Source organism: Acomys minous (genome assembly GCF_964271855.1).
Source record: "Acomys minous genome assembly, chromosome: 18".
Lineage (NCBI taxonomy): Eukaryota > Metazoa > Chordata > Mammalia > Rodentia > Muridae > Acomys > Acomys minous.
In genome coordinates, this window is record NC_140501.1 from 869,286 (window position 1) to 889,651 (window position 20,366).

The 20,366-nt window shown below is 39.7% G+C and overlaps 1 protein-coding gene across 1 annotated transcript in view; it reads right to left on the minus strand.

The window, feature by feature from the left end:
• The window catches only part of ITGBL1 (integrin subunit beta like 1), a 233,011-nt gene extending 213,283 nt beyond the window's left edge, over positions 1-19,728 (minus strand). Inside the window, exons 1-2 of the mRNA XM_084767838.1 lie at positions 19,443-19,728; positions 18,371-18,588 (exon numbers count right to left, since the gene is read on the minus strand). Coding sequence (XP_084623964.1) covers positions 18,371-18,588; positions 19,443-19,540 — 316 coding nt within the window. The 5' untranslated portion in view covers positions 19,541-19,728. The remainder of the gene's footprint in view (positions 1-18,370; positions 18,589-19,442) is intronic.
• Positions 19,729-20,366: the final 638 nt, after the last annotated feature.

Genomic DNA, 20,366 nt, shown 5'->3' on the forward strand with positions numbered 1-20,366 from the left:
GAAGTGGTCAAATCAGGGGCACCAGAGTTCATGTCAGAAGCAGTCCCTGCTCTCCCCACAATCATGGAGAATGAGATGTTCATTGGCTAGATCTGAACAGGGGGTCTAGTTTCACTGCACCCATTGTCCTTGATTGGTGAAACAATTTGTGTAGGACCCCCTGTGTCCATAAATATTTGATTGTTATAAGTCCTTGGAGTCAGAATGTTTTGTAACACAGCATGCTTGCAGAATAAAGCTATAGTCCTCAAGTGCAATATTATAGAATATATTAATGTGCTTGAGAAGTGTACAGCATATGAATACAGAAATGAATACATAAAACTGACAGCAGTAGTAAGAGGAGTTTCTGTTGACCCTCACTGCATGTGAGGGATTGTTTTCTGGGTCCTAATACTCACAAAAGCAATATAAGGAGGGAATAGATGCACATGAAGTCAGTTTACTTCCTCAAATCACACAGTTCAGAATAAATAGAACCAACTTCTCAGCCCAGATAGTTCTTTTTGCATTTCCTTACTATTCTGCCACTTGAATTGTCATGCATGAAAATATCATGTAATAAGTGTAGCTTTATGCTACATATAGTCTTTCAAAATTGCAGAGAAGAGATTTTATATCTGGGTGTATCTGCTGCTTGGTGCATCATGCTGGAGAGCTTAACTTAATAGGAATAAAAGATTGTACAGTCTGGACATCAGACAACATCATATCTTAAAACTTCATTGAATCTTTCATAGATGTTTGTCTTCATCTTTAGTGTGATAAGATTTACAAGAATTTAACTCGATGCAACACACATATAGCAAACACTAAGCTGGAAGAGAATTATCAGTGTCTTATTTAAAATTCAGGCCCGGTGGTACACAGAAGGGGAAGCAGGCTATCCTGATGAGACCTGATAGGCTGTAGTCACATGCTGGGGGAAGACGTCCCCTTCTGTCAGAGGTCTAGCGGGGAGGAATATGGCGGAAGAGGAAGAGGATAGGGATGGGAAGATACAAGCAAGCGGACAACACTCAGGATATAATCTGACTAAATTATGATAAATTAATTTTTAAAATCATGATAAACTTACAGAATCCATTATTCTAATTATTTTTCCCTTTCCCTTTTCCTTTTATTAAAAGTTTCTCCATGTCTTAGTTACTGTTCTACTGCTATGAAAGCACACCACGACCAAGGCAACTTACAGAAGAAAATATTTAACTGGGAACTTGCTTAAAGCTTCTGAGGGCTAATCTTCTACCACCATAGTTGGGGGTATGGCAGCAAGCAGGCAGGCAGGCCTGGCACTGGAGAAATAGCTGAGGGCTGCATCCTGACCCACAGGCGGCAGGCAAAGATACTGAGGCTGGCACAGAAACACACCTCCTCTAACCATCCCATACCTCTCAGTCCTTCCCAAATAGTTCCACCAACTGGAGACCAAACATTCAAAGATATAAGTACATTTTTCTTCAAACAACCATACTCCATATAAGGCTGCTTTTGAAAAAAAGGAAGAAGAATTTCATATTTCTAGTGCTGCCAGACAACCAACACCTTTCATTTCAGGGTTCACAACTTCCACACTTCAGCTGCCTTTGGAACAAAGTGAGAAATGCAGACTATTAAGTTACTGATAACTGCACAGCTACATGGTAAATTTTGTTGTGTTTTCAATGGGCCATCTGTGAGGTTTGGGGAAATTAAGGCCTCAATTTTATAAAATAGAACTGCCTGTGTTTCAGTAGCATATAGGGACAGGGCAGTAATTAAATGCAGTCTTTCTTTGTCTCTGTGAAAAGTCATTCTAGGAGCTTATGTAGACATAAACAACTGAATAATCAAATCTATACATGAAGTGCACAGCATTTGTGTATATATAAACTTTAAATCCTATCTATATTACATATGGCATGATGTAATACAATAAACACAAATGATACATAAATACTAGTTTTTCGGTGTTGTGTTGTTCAGAGGACAATAACAAGATTCAGTGTAGGCACACCTTTTTCCTGAATACTTTTTGGATCCGTGTTTGGTTAGATTCACAGAGAGAGAACTAGAAGACACAGACAGAAGAAATTGTCAATGGGAGAAAAGTTCTTAAAACCCTCAAGGAAAGCAGGGCTTTCAAGACTGCCTGACAATCACAGGATGTCTCTCAACACTCAGCTGCAGGTCAGCAAATGCTGCCCAGAGTCACCAGATGCCCCCAGAAAGCTTCTCTGCCCCCAACAAAGCACAGTCCAAACCTAGGACACTCCACTTCTTCCCTAGATAACCCACCATAAACAGGTAATAAACGCTTCATGGTTTCGAGTCAGCTGAGTCTCAAAGAAATTAACTGACTTCAAAAAGGCCCCACAATAAGGAACAAACTTGGTGGATCAGGGAGTCTTTGCTTGTTATTTCCTGTTCCTGTGCATTATCCAGTGCAGTCTGCAATGACCAGCCTCTGTCCCATTCAAACCAGCTTCCCAAGGGAGGGAGATCTTACTCAGCTCAGTGAAGTCTGGGCTCTGATAGGTCAGTATTCTGTCACTTTTATCTTAAAGTACTATGTCAGCTGTCCACAGAGCCATCTGAAAGGCAGGAAGACAGTTTCAGGAACCCAGGGATGGCGGATGAGTGACATCATTCAGAACGTCTCCAGAGAGTTTATATCAAGAGCCATAGCTCGGCACATGTACTAAGGAATAAATCAAACCTCCATGATGAGTCTGTGTTCAGTTTTCTGTGGATGTCCCTCACTCTGCATTTCTGTAGGCTCACATTGCTCTCATACCAAAAGGGCCGCACATGTATTAAAACTGGTGTAGCCAAAAAACTTTTTAAGGGTTCACTTTATGGCTGCTTTAATACTGTAAGAGCAAAAGGGAAAGTCTCTAATGTGACGTTCATAAAAGCTAAAAATCCACTGCAGAGAAAATAAGGAAAGTGTCTGTCACAGAACTACAAGTACATAGACTCAACATCCCATCTGCATCTCTTCTGTTATTTTTCTTCTCCTTTATAGACAAGAAGAATTTCTGATTGCAGGGTTCCACCCGTTGCCGACTCAGGAACGGGTGCAGGGTTCCACCCATTGCCAACTCAGGAGGACGTTTTCCTGTTTGCATAACAGGTAATACAGACTGCATCCCCTTGAGAAACTCCAATTATGACCAAGAAAGTCTTGATATGCCAAAAAGTTCTGTACCAGTAATTTATGTTATTGTGACTTCTTTGAACATTGCATCCAGAAGGGATTCCTTCTCCAGCATTTACGCCTTAACTATCAAAGGGAAGAAATTAGAATCAACATTTGGTTTTCTAAAGGAAAAAAAAGACCCATTTTATGTTAAAATGTATGAATAAGCCCCCTGAAAATTATTTCTGTTTCAGTTTTCAAAAAAAAATCTATGAAAATATTTTCCATAGACATATAATTTCACCTTAATCTTGAGCTTCAGAATAATCCACATATTGATTTTAGAAACGATAAATTTCTACTCAGGATGTCTCAATATGACTGTCAGAGATTTATATTTAGTACCTTTTAAAATTATAGAAATTTAATTTAAATATGAAAATATCTCCAACAAGCTACATGGAAACGTAGGTTTGTCATTCTCACTGTTCTTTTGTATTACTAACTCAGCATTAAGCCCAAGGTTCCAACCTATCCAAACAGGCAACTGAGAGAACGTTACCCATTATATCAAATATTTTCTGTCTTGAAATAAATGAATAAATTTCAGGCCCAAAACAGCTGTTAGAACTTACATAACTACTGGTGTTGACTAAGAAAATAAAAGTCTGTAACGTGTACTTTGTATTTTGTAGAGAAAAAACCATAAACGGCCAAGTCATTTTGTTTAGAAAAATAACTAGTTTTGTGTAACTATTCTGCACAGCAGATAATGGTAGCTTGAAGGGCACATTAATGATCAATTAGGAAATACACTTACCATGTTGATTTTCTGATTTTGGCTTCTCTTTCTTCCCCATGAACTTAGTAACAAATGTATAGTTACTGCTTTGCCATCTTTTTTTTTCTTTTTCTTTTCTTTCTTTCTTTCTTTCTTTCTTTCTTTTTTTTTTTTTTTTTTTTTTTTTTGACCTCTTAAAAAATTTAGTCTGCCGTTTCCTGAGAAAATTCTTGATAAAATAAATTAATCATGAAACTCAGGTGGTAACTGTATACTTGGGCCAGCGGCTGTTCATAGACAGTTACTATGATAGGTCTTGGAGCAGTGACACTTATTTCACAGCATGAGCAAAGACAGGGGTGGTTCAAGGTCAGGCCACTGCCCTAGCAAAGCCTTTATTCTTCATTTCTCTTTATAAAGCTGGTATTCTTTTACCCAACCCTAAGTAAGATTATTTGGAAAAACAGAAGAGTGATTTTTATTATAAGATACAGTTTCTTACTTGCCAGGAAATGTGATTCTTGAAAAGACAAAGCACTCTTTTTCCAGAGAAAATGAGATTTGTAACCTTCTTCCAGCTCTCTAGCTTTACCAGTTTAAGAGTTAATGGAAAATAGCTTGAGAATTCACCTTTGAAGAGGCTAAAAACACCACAGAAAATCTCTCCAGCACTCCCAATCCCAGATGTAGTAGACTTTACTCTCTCAGATGTGATTCTGGCTCTTGAGTCTCAGGCTAACTCTGGGAGCTCATTTTCCCAAAGGACAAAAGCCGTTGCTCTCTTAGTCCTACTTCCCTGATCTGAAACTCCCTCCTGCCAAGACCTGGAAACAGGGAAGGCAATTTTACTGTCACTACTTGTATGTGGAACTCCCTCATGCAAGTCTGGAAAGGCAGATCATGCTCATGGAAATGTCTACATGAATGTGCAAAAAGCCAAAGTGCCAGACCGCTGTGTGGACCTCTGTGTAGGGAAGCTTGAACTTGGATGTGTGGATAATTTTAAACTGAAGCCCATAATACAAAGTCCTAAATCAAAATAAACACACAAAAATGCTAAAATAATATCACCATGATGTAAATGCTCTGAGAGTTTGATCAAGTAATATGCCAAGATATCATTCAGTGAAATTCTTTTACTAGTATATTCTTAGTATAAATTGAGGATCATAGGAAGATTATTAAGAAATTACAATGTGACCCTATTCTCTGAGCTTCATATTCCTAGCTAAAACACTGCCTGCTTGTCTTAAGGCCACACCTGCACTAGGTAAGACCCCCACCATCTGCCTGCCAACTCCCCTTAAAGCACACCCCAAAGCCCTAAACTTCACCCCATCCCCTGGGCTCCACATTCTTGCCCACAGTTTTGGCAAAAGACTTGTGGATTCCTGGAAGCTGTACTTGTTCTAGGGAACCTGGACGCAGTGTTGGCACTTAAAAACCACAGAGGTCACACAGGAAACAAAAAATCCCAACAGAGACACCCTCCTGGGCCTGAAGACTAGCAGAACCCCAGTCCACTCAGGCCAGAAGAGCAGAGAAGAAACAAAAGCCAGGGTGGTGGAGGAGGGACGTCTAAGAAAACAGCCATCTGACAAAGATAAACTATAAGCCCAAACCCAGATGACTAGAGGACTGTGTAAGAACACAGTCAACAACAGCCAGGGCAATATAGCTCCACCTGGGCCCAGCTATCCTACTACAGTAAGTCTTGGGTATCCCAACACCACTGAAACACAAGAAAATGACCTTAAATACAGTCTTATGAAGATAATAGAGGCCTTTAAAGAGAAATTGAATAAATTCCTTAAAGAAATACAGAAAAATACAAACAGGTTAATAAAACTGTTCAAGACCTAAATATGGAAACAGAAGCAATAAAGAAAACACAAACTGAGAGAATCTGGACATGGAAAATCTAGGTAGGAAAACAGGAATTAGATATAAAGTTATCACTAACAGAATGCAAGAGATGGAAGAAATAATCTCAGGCATTGAAGATACAATAGAAGAAATTGATACACCAGTCAAAGAAAATGTTAAATCTAAAAAGTTACCAACACAAATAATCCAGGAAATCTCAGACCCTATGAAAAGACCAAAACTAATAATAATAGGAATAGAAGAAAGAAACCAATCCCAGCTCAAAGGACTAGAAAATATTTTCAATGACATCAGAGATGAAAATTTCCTTCCCTAAATAAAGAAATGCCTGTAAATGTACAGGAAGCATATTGAACACCAAAGAGATTAACCCAGAAAAGAAAGTACCTCTCCACATAATAACAACATTAAATGTACAGAACAAAAGAAGAATATTTAAAACTGCAAGGGAAAGGTACCAAGTAACAAATTAAGGCAGACTTATTAGAATTACTCCCCTTCTCAACAGTCTTTAAAAGAAAGTAGACCTTTAGTAATGTCATGCAGACTCTAAGAGACCACAGATGCCAGTCCAGACTACTACACCCAGCAAAACTTTCAATTACCATAGATGAAGAAAACAAAATATTCTGTGACAAAAGAAAATATAAGAAATATCCAACCCTACAGAAGATATTACTGTAAGTTAATATCTTACAAGGAAGTTAACTACACCAAAAAAACACAGAAAATTAATAATTTCACACTAGCAAAACAAAAAATATACTTACACACACTACCATGACCAACACCAATCAACAGAAAGTAATAATCATTGGTCACTAACCTCTTTCAACATAAATGGACTCCAGTCCTAAATAAAAAGACACAGGCTAACAGAATGGATGTGAAAATAGGATCCACCATTCTGCTGCATACAAGAAGCACACCTCAACATCAAAGGAGATATTACCTCAGAATAAAGTGCTAGACAAATATTTTCTAAGCAAATGGACTGAAAGAAAACTAGTGTACCCACTCTAATATCTAACAAAATAGACTTTCAACCAAAATTAATTAAAAGAGATGGGGAAAACCACTTCATACTCATCGAAGGAAAAATCCACCAAAATGACATGTCAATTCTGAGTATCTATGTCCTAAATGCAAGGGTGCTCACATTTGTAAAAGAAACAATACTAAAGCTTAAATCACACATCAAACACCACATATTAATAGTGGGAGACTTTAACACCCTACTCTCACCAATGGACAGGTCATCCAGATAGAAACTAAACAGAAAAATGATGGAACTAACAGATATTATGATTCAAATGGACATAACAGATATCTACAGAACATTTTGCCCAAACACAAAAGAATATACCTTCTCCTCAGCAACTCATAGAACCTTTTTCAAAACTGACCATATAGTTGGTCACAAAACACATCTCAACAAATAGAAGAAAACTGAAATAGCTCCATGTATCTTATCAGACCACCCTGGATCAAAGCCAGACTTCAATAACAACTGAAACAACTGAAACCCTACAAATTCATAGAAACTAAACAACTCTTTATTCAATGACCAATGGGGTCAAAGAAGAAATAAAAAAGAAAGAAAAATATTCCTAGAATTCAATGAAAATGAATGAACAGCGTATACACACCTATAGGACACAATGAAATCAGTGTTAATCGCTCATAGCACTTCATGCCTTCAAAAAGAAATTAGTGAAACCTCACACTAGTGCCTTAATGCCACACCAGGAAGCTCTAGAACAGAACACACTGAGAAGCAAGCTCATGAAAGAGGAATAGACAGCAGGAAACAATCAAACTCAAGGATGAAACTAACTCAATAAAGACAAAGAGAACAATACAAAGAGTCAATGGAACAAAGACTTGGTTGTCTGAGAAAAATCAACAAGATAGACAATCCCTGTAGGCTCAATTTTCTTAACCAATATATTTTATTAACAACTTAGTGACAGAGCATACGTTACTTATAACCCGACTAACCAAAACAATAGGAAATGAGGATTAATGGACACAATAACAAAACCTTAAGGATATCAGTTCCAAGGACCGATTCTCCGGACGTGAGCTGCAGGATTTCTTCTGTTGGAACCTGGGGTAACCAGAACCCAGAACCTCAGCAGGAACTGGAACCCCAAAGCCTTCCCTCGAGTGGTTCTCTCTAGGAGTGTCTTGAAGTGCAGCGATCTAACAGCAAAATCTATCCCAAGTCTCCAACAAAACAAAACAAAACAAAACAAAAACAAACAACAACAAAAAAAAAACCCCGCCTCCAGCTCTGGCTCATTTATATATCTCTTCCCAGAGTCTGTTCATGGGATCTTTTCAGCTGGCAACAATTAAGCTCCTGCATGAGGTGGTTGCTCTTCTAGTGAATTAACCTCACCTGTTCTCTCAGGAGACCATTCTGATCCCACACTTGGAATCCTAAAAAACAGGTTTATCTCTCCTTCAAACGCCTTATCCAAACTAAATAAAAATCAAAGAAAGACTATCCAAGTTAATAAAACCAGAAATGAAAAGGAGGGCATACAACAGAGGAAATCAACTGAGGAAATTCAAATAATCATTAATTCATACTTTAAAAACCTGTATTCCACAAAATTGGAAAATTTAAAAGAAATGGACAATCTTCTTGCTACATACCAGTACCAAAGTTTAATCAAAATCAGATAAATAATTTAAGTAGACCTATAACACCTACGGAAATAGAAGCAGTCATTAAAATTCGTGCCCCCACCCTTGACAACCCCTAAAATCCCCAGAGGCAGACAGTTTTGCTGAAAAATTCTACCAGACTTTCAAAGAGGAGTTAGTACCAATACTCATCAGTTTATTCCACACAAAAGAAACAGAGCATTGCCAAACTCATAGTATGAGACCATAGTCACCCTGATACTTAAACCACACAAAGACTCAACAAAAAAGGGAGGATCATAACAATTTCCATCATGAACACTGATGCAAAAATGCTCAATAAAATACTTGCAAACTAAATCCAAAAACACATCAAAAAGCTTATCCACCATCACCAAGCAGGCTTCAGCCCAGAGATACAGGCATGGTTCAGTTTACAAACATCTGTCAATGTTTGCCACCATATAAACAAACTGAAAGAAAAAACAAACCCCATGATCATCTCATTAGAGACTGAAAATACCTTTCACAAAACTGAACATACATTCATGATAAAAGTGTTAGAGAGATAAGTGATACAAGGCAGCACATACCTAAACCTAATAAAGGCAATATACAATAAGGCAATAGCCAACATCAAACTAAATGGAGAGAAACTTATAGCAATTCCACTAAAGTCAAGAACAAGATGAGGCAGTCTACTCTCTCCACATCCAATCAATAGAGTGCCTGAAGTTCTAGCTAGAGCCATAAGACAACAGAAAGAGATCATAAAGGAAGAAGTCAAAGTATCACTATTTGCAGATAATATGGCAGCATACAAAAGTAACCCCAAAACTCCTACCTGAACTCTACAGCTGAAAAACATCTTCAGCAAAGTGACAAATTTGGATATAACATTAACACAAAAATTCAGTAGCTCTCCTATATAAAATCATTAAATAAGAAAGAAATCAGCAAAGCAACGGTCTTTAAAGCAGTCGCAAACAATGTAGAATATCTTGCTGTAACTCCAGCCAAGCAAGTGAAACATGTGTATGACAAGAACTTCGTGACTTTGAACAAAATTGAAGAAGATGTTAGAAGATGGGAAGACCCTCATGTTTATGAATCTGTAGATGATAAACATAGTGGCCGTCTACAGATTCAGCACAATTCCCCTCAAAATGCCAGCACAATTCTTTACAGATCTTGAAAGAGCAATATTCAACTTTATACAAAAAACATACAACTCAGGGTAGCTAAAACAATATTGTACAATAAGAGATCCTCTGGAGGTGCCCCTACCCTGATTTCAAGCTGTACTACAGGAAAATAGAAAAAAACTGCATGATATTGGCATAAAAACAGACAGGTGGATAAATGGAATCAAATTGAAAACCCAGAAGTAAATCTAAACACCTATAGACACTTGATTTTTGACAAGAAGCCAAAATTATACAATGGAAAAATAAAGCAGCTTCAACAAACGGTGGTGGTCTAACTGGATGTCCACATGTAGAAGAATGCAAATAGATCCATATCTGTCATGATGCACAAAACTTAAGTCCAGGTGGATCAAATACCACAACATAAAACCAGACACACTAAACCTAAGAGACAAAAGGTGGATATAGTACCTTAAATGCATTGCCAAAGGAAACAACTTCCTGAACAGAACCCCAACAGCTCAGGCACTAAGATCAACAATTAATAAATGGGACCTCATGATAATGAAAAGCTTCTGTAAGGCAGAGGACACTAACGAAAGGACAAAATGGCAGCCCACAGAATTGGAAAAGATCTTCACTAACCCCACATCTGACAGAATAATGCTATTAAACATATATGAAGAACTGATAAACTAGACGTCAACAAACCAACTAATCCAATTAAAAAATGGGCCACAGATCTAAACAGAATTATTGACAGAAAAGTATCTAATGGTTAATAAGCCACTTAAAAAATGTTCAACATCCTTATCCATCAGGGAAATGTAAACCTGAGATTCCATCTTACACCTGTGAGAATGGCTAAGATGACAGCACATGCTGGATGTAGAACAAAGGCAACACGTATCCATTGCTGTTGGGAATGCAAACTTGCACAGCCACTTCAGAAATCAACTTGAGTGTTTCTCAGAAAATCGAGAATAGAACTAACCCAAAACTCAACTATACTACTCCTGGGTTTATACCCAAAAGATGCTCCACCACACAACAAGAACACTTGTTCAGCTATGTTCATGGCAGCTTGATTCATAATAGCCAGAATCTGGAAACAACCTAGATGTCCCTCAATCAAAGAACTGATAAAGAAAATGAGGTACACTTACACAATGCATTATTACCCAGCCATTAAAACAAGGACAACAGGAAATTTGCAAGCAAGTGGATAGAACTAGAAACAATCTTCCTGAGTGAGCTACCTGAGACCCAGATAGGCAAACATGGCTTATATTCACTTATAAGTGGATATTAGCCATAAAAGAAAGAATAACCATGCTACAATCCACAGACCCAGAGAAGCTAAGTAACAAGGAGGGCTCAAGGGGGAGATTCTTGAATCTGAGGAGGGGAAACAGAATAGACACCATGGGTGGACAGTGGGAGGGAACTGTAGCAGTGAGGGTAAGAACTGGAACAGGAGGAATCAGGTGTTAGAAGGACAAAGGGAGAGATTACTGAAATGGGGGTGCACCTACTGAGTGAGCAGGAGACCTAGGGCAATGGAAACCCCTAGGAATCTACTAGGGTGCCCCTAGCTAAGACTCCTAGCAATGGGGAAAATGGAGCCTGAACCATCCATGTACTGTAACCAGGCAGGACTTCCAACAGAGGGATTGAAACAATGTCTCAGTGTTTTATTACCAAGGCCACTCATATAAGGAAAACATTTAATTGGGGATAGTTTATACTTTCAGAGGTTTAGTCTATTGCTGCCGGCAGGAAACCTAATGGCATGTAGGCAGGCATGGTGCTGGGAAGGAGCTGAGGGTTCCTTGGTTATTAGTTGGTTTTGGCTACTCACTCAAGACCATGAATGTTGTGGTTCATAAGATCAGATGAGACGATGTGTGACTGATACCAAACCATAAGAGCAGTTTGAGGGGAGAGGTGAGATTAAAGCACAAGGATACATGTGCTTTATCCTTAGCTTTACATCTCAAAACACATTGAAGACTTTTGCAAATCTATGCAGAGAGTATATTCTTTGAAAAATTAAGATGTGCCACATAAATAAAATTTTTTTCTTGCTTTTGAGAAAATTATGTAAAAAATAGACAGCAGATCTTGTCATGCTTATATTATTTGATTTAGGTAACCTAAGATTATAATTATGATCTTCTAAGCTTTCAAGAGCAAGTAATGCGCACAGATAAGGTATTGGGGTCTCCATGGTAGAACTTCAGAGTAATATCCACCTCATTCAGTAAAATTGAGAAAAGATTATCTGAGTGGTCATTTCTCTAAGAGAAAATACTTTGTCAAAGGGGGGTAATACAAAATGTATATGCCTAAAACAGACATCATCTACAAGAGCAAAGTACCCCCAAATCTCATGTAAAATGGGGAGGCTAGTACTGGTCAATCCTGATTGAAAATTACAAGTAATGCCAGGACCATAAAGGACAATCATAGAAGAAAGTGATACGCAAACTGGAGCCTGGCCAGCATGGTGCTCGGTGGGGAGAGAGGTTAAATCTGTCAGTGACCTTAGGTACTCCATGCCTTTAACTTGAAACCACAGAAAGAGAAAGAAGAGGCTAAGCCCAAGCGGGGCTAGACCAAGACAAAATAGTGGACAAAGAACACTGGGTAAGGCTTGAAGAAAGGAATGGAGAATAGAAAATGACTACGAGAGGGAAAAAACCAAAAATGAATTCACAAAAATAGACTTGGAAAGAAATGACTCAGGGTCTAATAGGAAACATAACTATGGAGCAGAAAAGCAGGTCAAATAGCCTCAGGTTATAAAAATCCAGAAAGGATAATATTCTTAAAAATACATAATCACCTTGTGGTAGTTATTTAACAAGTATGTGTAACAGTCAGAAAGAACTGCAATTTAATGTTATTTATATTTTTGCATTTGTGCATAAAACATGTAGATAAGAATGTTAAATAGTCTGAATAAATGCATAAATTATATTTATACATAAACATGGGCACTATTTGGAATATTGTATTTGATACAAGTTTCTTCCCAACTGTAAGGATAGTGTTGCCTCTACAATTCTGAATTCAGAGAAATTTAATAACTGGTTCATGGTTATCAATTCAAACTAGCCAACAGTTCAGACAAGATTCCCATCCAGTCCCAGAATTCGTGGCTAATGAAGTACAGAGTTGCATTCCTCAAGCAGTAGTTCTGCATTTCATGACATTTCTACAAACAAAACAAAACAACAAAACAAAACAAAACAAAAACAAAAACAAAAAACCCCTGTTCTTTAATAAGGCTGGTTAAGAGGTGTCTAGCTCCCCTGTTCTTTAATAAGGCTGGTTAAGAGGTGTCTAGCCCCCCTGTTCTTTAATAAGGCTGGTTAAGAGGTGTCTAGCCCCCCTGTTCTTTAATAAGGCTGGTTAAGAGGTGTCCAGCTCCCCTGTTCTTTAGTAAGGCTGGTTAAGAGGTGTCTAGCTCCCCTGTTCTTTAGTAAGGCTGGTTAAGAGGTGTCCAGCTCCCCTGTTCTTTAATAAGGCTGGTTAAGAGGTGTCTAGCTCCCCTGTTCTTTAATAAGGCTGGTTAAGAGGTGTCTAGCTCCCCTGTTCTTTAATAAGGCTGGTTAAGAGGTGTCCAGCTCCCCTGTTCTTTAATAAGGCTGGTTAAGAGGTGTCTAGCTCCCCTGTTCTTTAATAAGGCTGGTTAAGAGGTGTCCAGCTTCCCTGTTCTTTAGTAAGGCTGGTTAAGAGGTGTCTAGCTCCCCTGTTCTTTAATAAGGCTGGTTAAGAGGTGTCTAGCTCCCCTGTTCTTTAATAAGGCTGGTTAAGAGGTGTCTAGCTCCCCTGTTCTTTAATAAGGCTGGTTAAGAGGTGTCTAGCTCCCCTGTTCTTTAATAAGGCTGGTTAAGAGGTGTCCAGCTCCCCTGTTCTTTAATAAGGCTGGTTAAGAGGTGTCTAGCTCCCCTGTTCTTTAATAAGGCTGGTTAAGAGGTGTCCAGCTTCCCTGTTCTTTAGTAAGGCTGGTTAAGAGGTGTCTAGCTCCCCTGTTCTTTAATAAGGCTGGTTAAGAGGTGTCTAGCCCCCCTGTTCTTTAATAAGGCTGGTTAAGAGGTGTCTAGCTCCCCTGTTCTTTAATAAGGCTGGTTAAGAGGTGTCTAGCTCCCCTGTTCTTTAATAAGGCTGGTTAAGAGGTGTCTAGCCCCCCTGTTCTTTAATAAGGCTGGTTAAGAGGTGTCCAGCTCCCCTGTTCTTTAGTAAGGCTGGTTAAGAGGTGTCCAGCTTCCCTGTTCTTTAATAAGGCTGGTTAAGAGGTGTCTAGCTCCCCTGTTCTTTAGTAAGGCTGGTTAAGAGGTGTCCAGCTCCCCTGTTCTTTAATAAGGCTGGTTAAGAGGTGTCTAGCTCCCCTGTTCTTTAGTAAGGCTGGTTAAGAGGTGTCCAGCTCCCCTGTTCTTTAATAAGGCTGGTTAAGAGTTGCCTAGTTTCCCCCTGACTTCCTTACCCTGTTTGCTCTATCACTTTCCCTCGCTCAGGCCTCCCTAGCGTTTCGTTCACCATCTCACTTGAATGCCAAGTCACAAGAACAATGCTTTTAAACAGCTTTTAAAATTCATGCCAATCTGTCCTGTTCTCTCTCCCTTGGGATACAAATACACACAGCATTTAAACTACATTTTTTCCACTGAATCTCTACTCCACCCCATGCCTTCGTGACTGTGGCTTAGGAGATACACACTGTGTCAAGGTTTGCTGCGCGAGTCAAGTCCTTCAACTCTAACTTCTTTCAACAGATCCCCTGCTCCTTTGCCTAAGGTGCTAAAATCCAGTCAAGCCAACCCCGTGTTCATTATTCCCAGTGCATCGCATATCCCTCCCCAAATCTCAGCTGGTACCTGAGTTCTTCCTCATTTGGAAATCAAAGTCTTTTTTTTTTTCTTATAACAATTCCATATCCTTTTTATATCAATTGTGTCCTCTCTTTAACAAAAATCTTAGCCACCTGGATCAGTGAAACCCTCACTAGAATCACACCCTACACCATTGCAGGTACTCGGGACTTGGTAGTTCTCTAAGCAACGGTAGATCAGCACACAGCCCCATCCTCCCTACCTCTTCTACAGTAGGGAGCCTACCAAACACGCAGTACTGTGTGTTACCTACATTGAATGCAGTAGCTGTTTCCAATTACTAACGCCTTTTTAAAAGATGCCAAAGGTGCCCGATCTCCCTGGAGATGGAGTTACAAGATTCTGTGACTTGACATGGGTGCTGGGAACAGAACTTGGATCTTCTATAAGAGCAACTAATGCTCTTAACCATGAGTCACATCTCTAAAAACCCTATTTTATTTTTATTATGTTTATGTGTTGGCATCAGTGCCCATTAAAGGTCAATCTTAAGTGACACATTTCAAGAGCAACTCCAACAACTCCTTAGAAGCCAGTGCTTTTCTCTTAAGTGTACCATTGCTGTAATGCGGCTTACCCGGGGATGCTTTAAAAATACCAAGCTCATTTGTTCTCATGAAGAAAATTCCTGCTGATCTCACAGATACAATTTACCAAGTTTATCCCACAATAAACCATCACAGCCACAGGAACAGTCAATGGCCAAATCTGTATGCCGCAGAAGTGAGAAATACTTTCGGGTACCATGAACACACGAGCCCTGGAAGAACTACACTTGTGGTAGTGTGGACATTTTCAACCAGCTCAAACTTAAATAAGTGCAGTTCTTATGATTCACAGTACAAGAATCCTAGCTGACTACACTTTAAAAGGGCAGAGTGTGCATCATGCAGATGTCTTGAGGCCAGGCCAAAATTGCTATCCTTGTTTGACCTTTTGAGCCTCAAATCAGTAACAGGCCCTGACTACATGAAGAAAATTAAGTTAATCTTGGCCACAAACACCCAACAACCATAAGGTTGGACAACCTACCTACGTTTCTACCTGTCCACCCATACAGCTATCTGTCTACATCATAATGGTATACAGGGCAGTACATTAGTATGCACTGAACACTCACTTCACTTCAGACACCACATGAAATGTTTTACACATATAAAATCTCACATCAATTCTATAAGGTTGCTACTGATAAAATGCCTATTTTGTGGGGCGTGAAATACAGCCCAGTAGTTAAAAGCAATCTTTACTCTTATGGTAGACCTGGGTTAGTTCCTAGTACCCACGTGGTGGCTACACCTCCAGTTCCAGGGGACTGAACACCTGCCTCTGAACTCTACAGGAACCAGACATACATGTAGTACTCATGCAAACATGCAGGCAAAACATTCATACACATAAAATAAACTAAATACTTTTTAAAGATTTCAATTATCTCAGATGAAGAAATGAAGGCTTGAATGCTTAAGTAACAACCGAGTTCAAACAGTAGATGAACCAGGATTTGAAGTATGAAATTTTCTGGCAGAGTCAATACTCTCACCAGTCTGTGATTACAAGGACAGGATTTGTTTTTCTTCAAATTTGAAAGGAAGTCTCTGGCAATCACTTTCTTTCTACAAAGGACTTACAGGGGGTTAGCAAGGCAAATGTCAGCTGCATTCACAAAACAAACAGAAAGAGCAACCAAAATCATTTTGTCATATTTTCATACTAATTTGGAAATTGAAAAAGAGGACGGATAAGCTAAAGATGAAGTACAGAACAGAACGGGGCGGGGTGCGGGAGGATGGAAAAGGGGGTGAGAGCTGGCAAGGCAGATCTGCGCTCCCTGTGGAGTGTCTTTCTGGGCCTGGCAAATGTGCTCACAGTAGTTTCAGGGGCAGATACTGTAGAAGACCCTAAAGGGAAATCTCAGTAGCACCCATCAGGGTACATTCCTCTGCAAAGTAAGAATGTCAAATGAGCACAAGGGTTTCACTCAGCTGTAAACAAGCAGAAGTGTTTTTCCCTTTATAGACACACACACACACACACACACACACACACACACACACACACACACACACACACACGACTTGGTCCTTCATTTAGTATCAAGAAGGAAAGAATTCAGTGACTAAGATGTCATAAGTAAACAACCATTTTCTCTAAAGAAGGAGATGAAAACTCCAATTCCCACAGCATCGCGAAGCCAGATTCACAGCAAGGCATCAGTCAGGGCCCTTCACAGGAAACCTTATGGGATGGCACTCAGCCATCATTGCTAGTTTTACTGGCTAAAGGCTATGTCTTACTACTTTAGTTTTTAATCAAACAAGAACACTAAAAGCACTAGAAATTTCTTTCAAAACTCACACCATTGTGTAGGCCTTGACAGAGACAGTAAAGCTGGGGAGACTGGAGGATAGTTGAATTTGGAATGAAATAGTAAATAAAACTTTACTTTTGTTCCAAGGGGCTACCCCTACCAGTTCAAGTTTTAAACTAATGCAGTTAAAATAACAAGCATTGAGTCCTCACAAGGTTTCACAAACAAACCACCCAGAAGCCCCTTTGAGTTACTCCTAGGACTATTCTTTCCAGTGTCACACAACCTAAATATTAGAACTCTCTTGATGTATTCTTGGGCCTAGGTATGAAAGAAAAACGTTATAAATTAAGTTTTGCTTCCCCTTTGTGATGGGGAGGAGGTCTCCTTCTGTCAGAGGTATAAGAGAAAGGAATAGGGTGAAAGAGGGAGGGAGCAACAGGAAGATACAAGTGAGGGGATAAAAATCAGAATGTAATCTGAATAAATTATTAAAAAATAAATAAATAAAATGTAAAAAAAATACTTTTGATCTCTCAATGTTATTGTTGGACACCTTAATCTTAGCAGCCTCAAGGGCAAAACAGCTTGCTTTGCTTTCCTACTACTTTGACCAAGCCCTGTTTGGCACACATCATACTGGCTTTTGCTAGTGGAGTTCCTGCATTGGTCACATAAATTAACTGAGGCTCCTAGCTCCCATTAGATGATACAGTTACAAAATTGGTACAGAGGTTAAAGGTTCTACCCTTTCCAATGACCCTTGGCAGTGAACTTGAATTATGCTTTCAAGTGTGCCAGGGAAACAAATATACCTTCACTCCACCCTTACTTCTCCATAGCCCAGAATTCCAAGGAATTAAAACAAAATGCATTCAAGTAAACATGTGACTTTTTATTCCTTTCCCTGTCATGGTTTATAGATGCACCTCTCTCTGTGAAGCAAACTCTAAGAGTAAAAAGGCAAATCTGAGCTCAAAGACACAATATGCCTTCTTGATTTTGAGGATAATAGCACCCCTCTGTATTTCTTATAAAATGAGGGTCACAGTCTTCATATATGATGATGATTGACACATCTGGTAGGGATCAGGGAGCCTACCAAGGTAACTCCATTTTTGAGACTCTGAAGAATCTAGTTTGTGATAAGGAGCAAGCTACAGGAGAAGCAAGTGAAATTTAGAATAAGGTCAAAGAAATATACGTACATACATACATACATACATACATACGTATATATGTGTGTGTGTAGAAAGATAAAGTGTGCAAGGGAAATATATATACATATATATACACATATGTATAGTTCAAATGTACAAGGGAAATATATATGTATACATATATATGCTTTCAAGTGTGCAAGGGAAACATTTTGTTTATTATATATTATTTTCCACAAATAATATATAAACTATTATTATATATTAAGTGAGGGCACAGCGGAAGAGAAATACTGTAATAAATGAGGCCGAAAGTGCATAGAAACATGACCTTCTCTTATTGCAATAACCCAACTCAGTACCTGTCTAAAGCAGGTGACTCCCGTGGGAGACAGCGCCTCTGCCTTACCTGCGCAGGTTTTCCCGTCGTATGTCTGGCACACCCACTCCTGGCACTCGCAGAGCGGCCCAAAGTAGGTGCCAGGTTCGGTCACGTGACAGATGCAGACCCCGCACTCGCACTGGCCACGGCCATGGCACAGGGCACCCTCTGGGGACTGCCCAGGTGCACGGCATCTGCGCTCAGACTCAGCCCTGGACAGCCTGCAGGGGACTCCAGACAGGCTTCTGCAGGAGGTAAGAAAGGCCAAGGCCAGGCCACAGTCAGACACAGACCTGCCCCTTCTGCTCCCAGCCCACTCTCCTTCCCCTGAAGCGTCTTTTCTCTGTGGGCCAAGCATGCCTCTGAAGGGCTGTTAAACCATGATTAAAAATAGTACCTTCCAAGCAGACAGCGGAGATGGCTGGCCCCTTGCTCCTTGGCAGATTGCCACTGAATCTTAAATGCACATTTTGATTAAATGCAAATTAGTCTGAAGTATGATACTTGGCTGGCTTTTGTTCGTTTTTTAAAAAAATGTCCCGTTCCTATTTGATAGCTAGAGGGAGATTATTTCATGAAAAAGAAGAGGTGGATTTATAGAAAAAGTTTAATGTAACATATATAAGCTAGGAAGTGATGCTTTTAAATTGTGCTTGAAGCAGACCTTATGAACTTTACTTTTTAAAAGTTGGAATAGAACTAGTCGTCTCTTTCAAAATGCAATACAAGATGTGACAGGGCCATCAAGCAAGTGCTATATTAGAAAGTAGAAATAGCTGCCTTACAGGCTGTGGGGTGACACGGGTGTGCATGAGTACAGCTTTGGCTTGAAGTAAAAATGCCCCCTAACACATATTTGTAGAGGAAGAAATGATATTACACTTGTATTTTTCCAAAGAAAAACAGCAAACAGACAGATATGAAGCAACACTAAGGTCAGATACGAAGAAAGAGAAGGCAGAACAGGTTGGAAACAGTTTATCTCAAGTCCCACTTAGTAACTGCTCTTGGTTTTTAGGACAGTCAGGCATCTGTAAGCTTGAGTTCTGCCACGCACAGCAGGGCAGGTGTGTCTGAAAGAATAATACACCAAACTTACTTCAGAGATGGTGAGAAGCTCTGAGAAGCAGCTGACAGCCCAAGGAAGGAGAGGGATGATGCCAGCAACAAAAAGTTCCTGAAGCCGGAGGAATGCATGCTGAGCTCTGCAGGCAGGAGGGCAGGCCAGCACCGTGGGGTTTCCTCCGGAGGCAGCAGAAGTGTCACCAGCAGATGTCCGGGCAGAAGGACTCGGGACACCCTAGCTCGCAGGTTCTGGGCTCCTCCTGGAGGCTCAATTGCTTGCAAAGACTTGGGCAGTGGAGCCGCTCTGGGCGGGGTACGGGTGCCAAACTCCTCCAGCGGAGAGTCTAGGCAGGGAAGTAATTAGAAACAGTTGTACAAGCAGATGGTTTATTTTGACATTTTTTGAAAAGTGTCCTGTTTACAGATTTGAGAAAATCACGTCTTTCTTCAAGTACAGGCCCCAGAAATATTTAACAAGAGGATATTTGGTCTGGCTGATAGGAAAGGAATTGTTAAAATAATTTCTGAATTGTGAGAAAGAAGGGGAAGGCTACGGGTGAACACGGCAGGGAATCGTTTTCACTAGCTTTATAAAAGACACCCATTGGCAGCATGCGTGACGCGGGTGGGATGACCACAGCTGACAAACACAACTGTGTATTTATTAATCTTTGTCTTTAACCATGGAAATCTTATTCCTTAAGTCTCTAACAAAGTGTATTTTTTTTTCCAGTTATTCAGGCCAGTTTCTTATCTTCGCAGCCACATTCTTTTTTTTTTTTTTTAACTTGGATGGTCCAAATTTGAGTTATTCCAAATCCAATGCACTCTTTCCCGTGATTTCAGTATACAGAAACAAAATAAAGTATCTGTTTATAGTGCGATTTGCACATACACACACACACACACACACACACACACACACACACAATCAGCAGTATTTCTCAGTCACCTACTT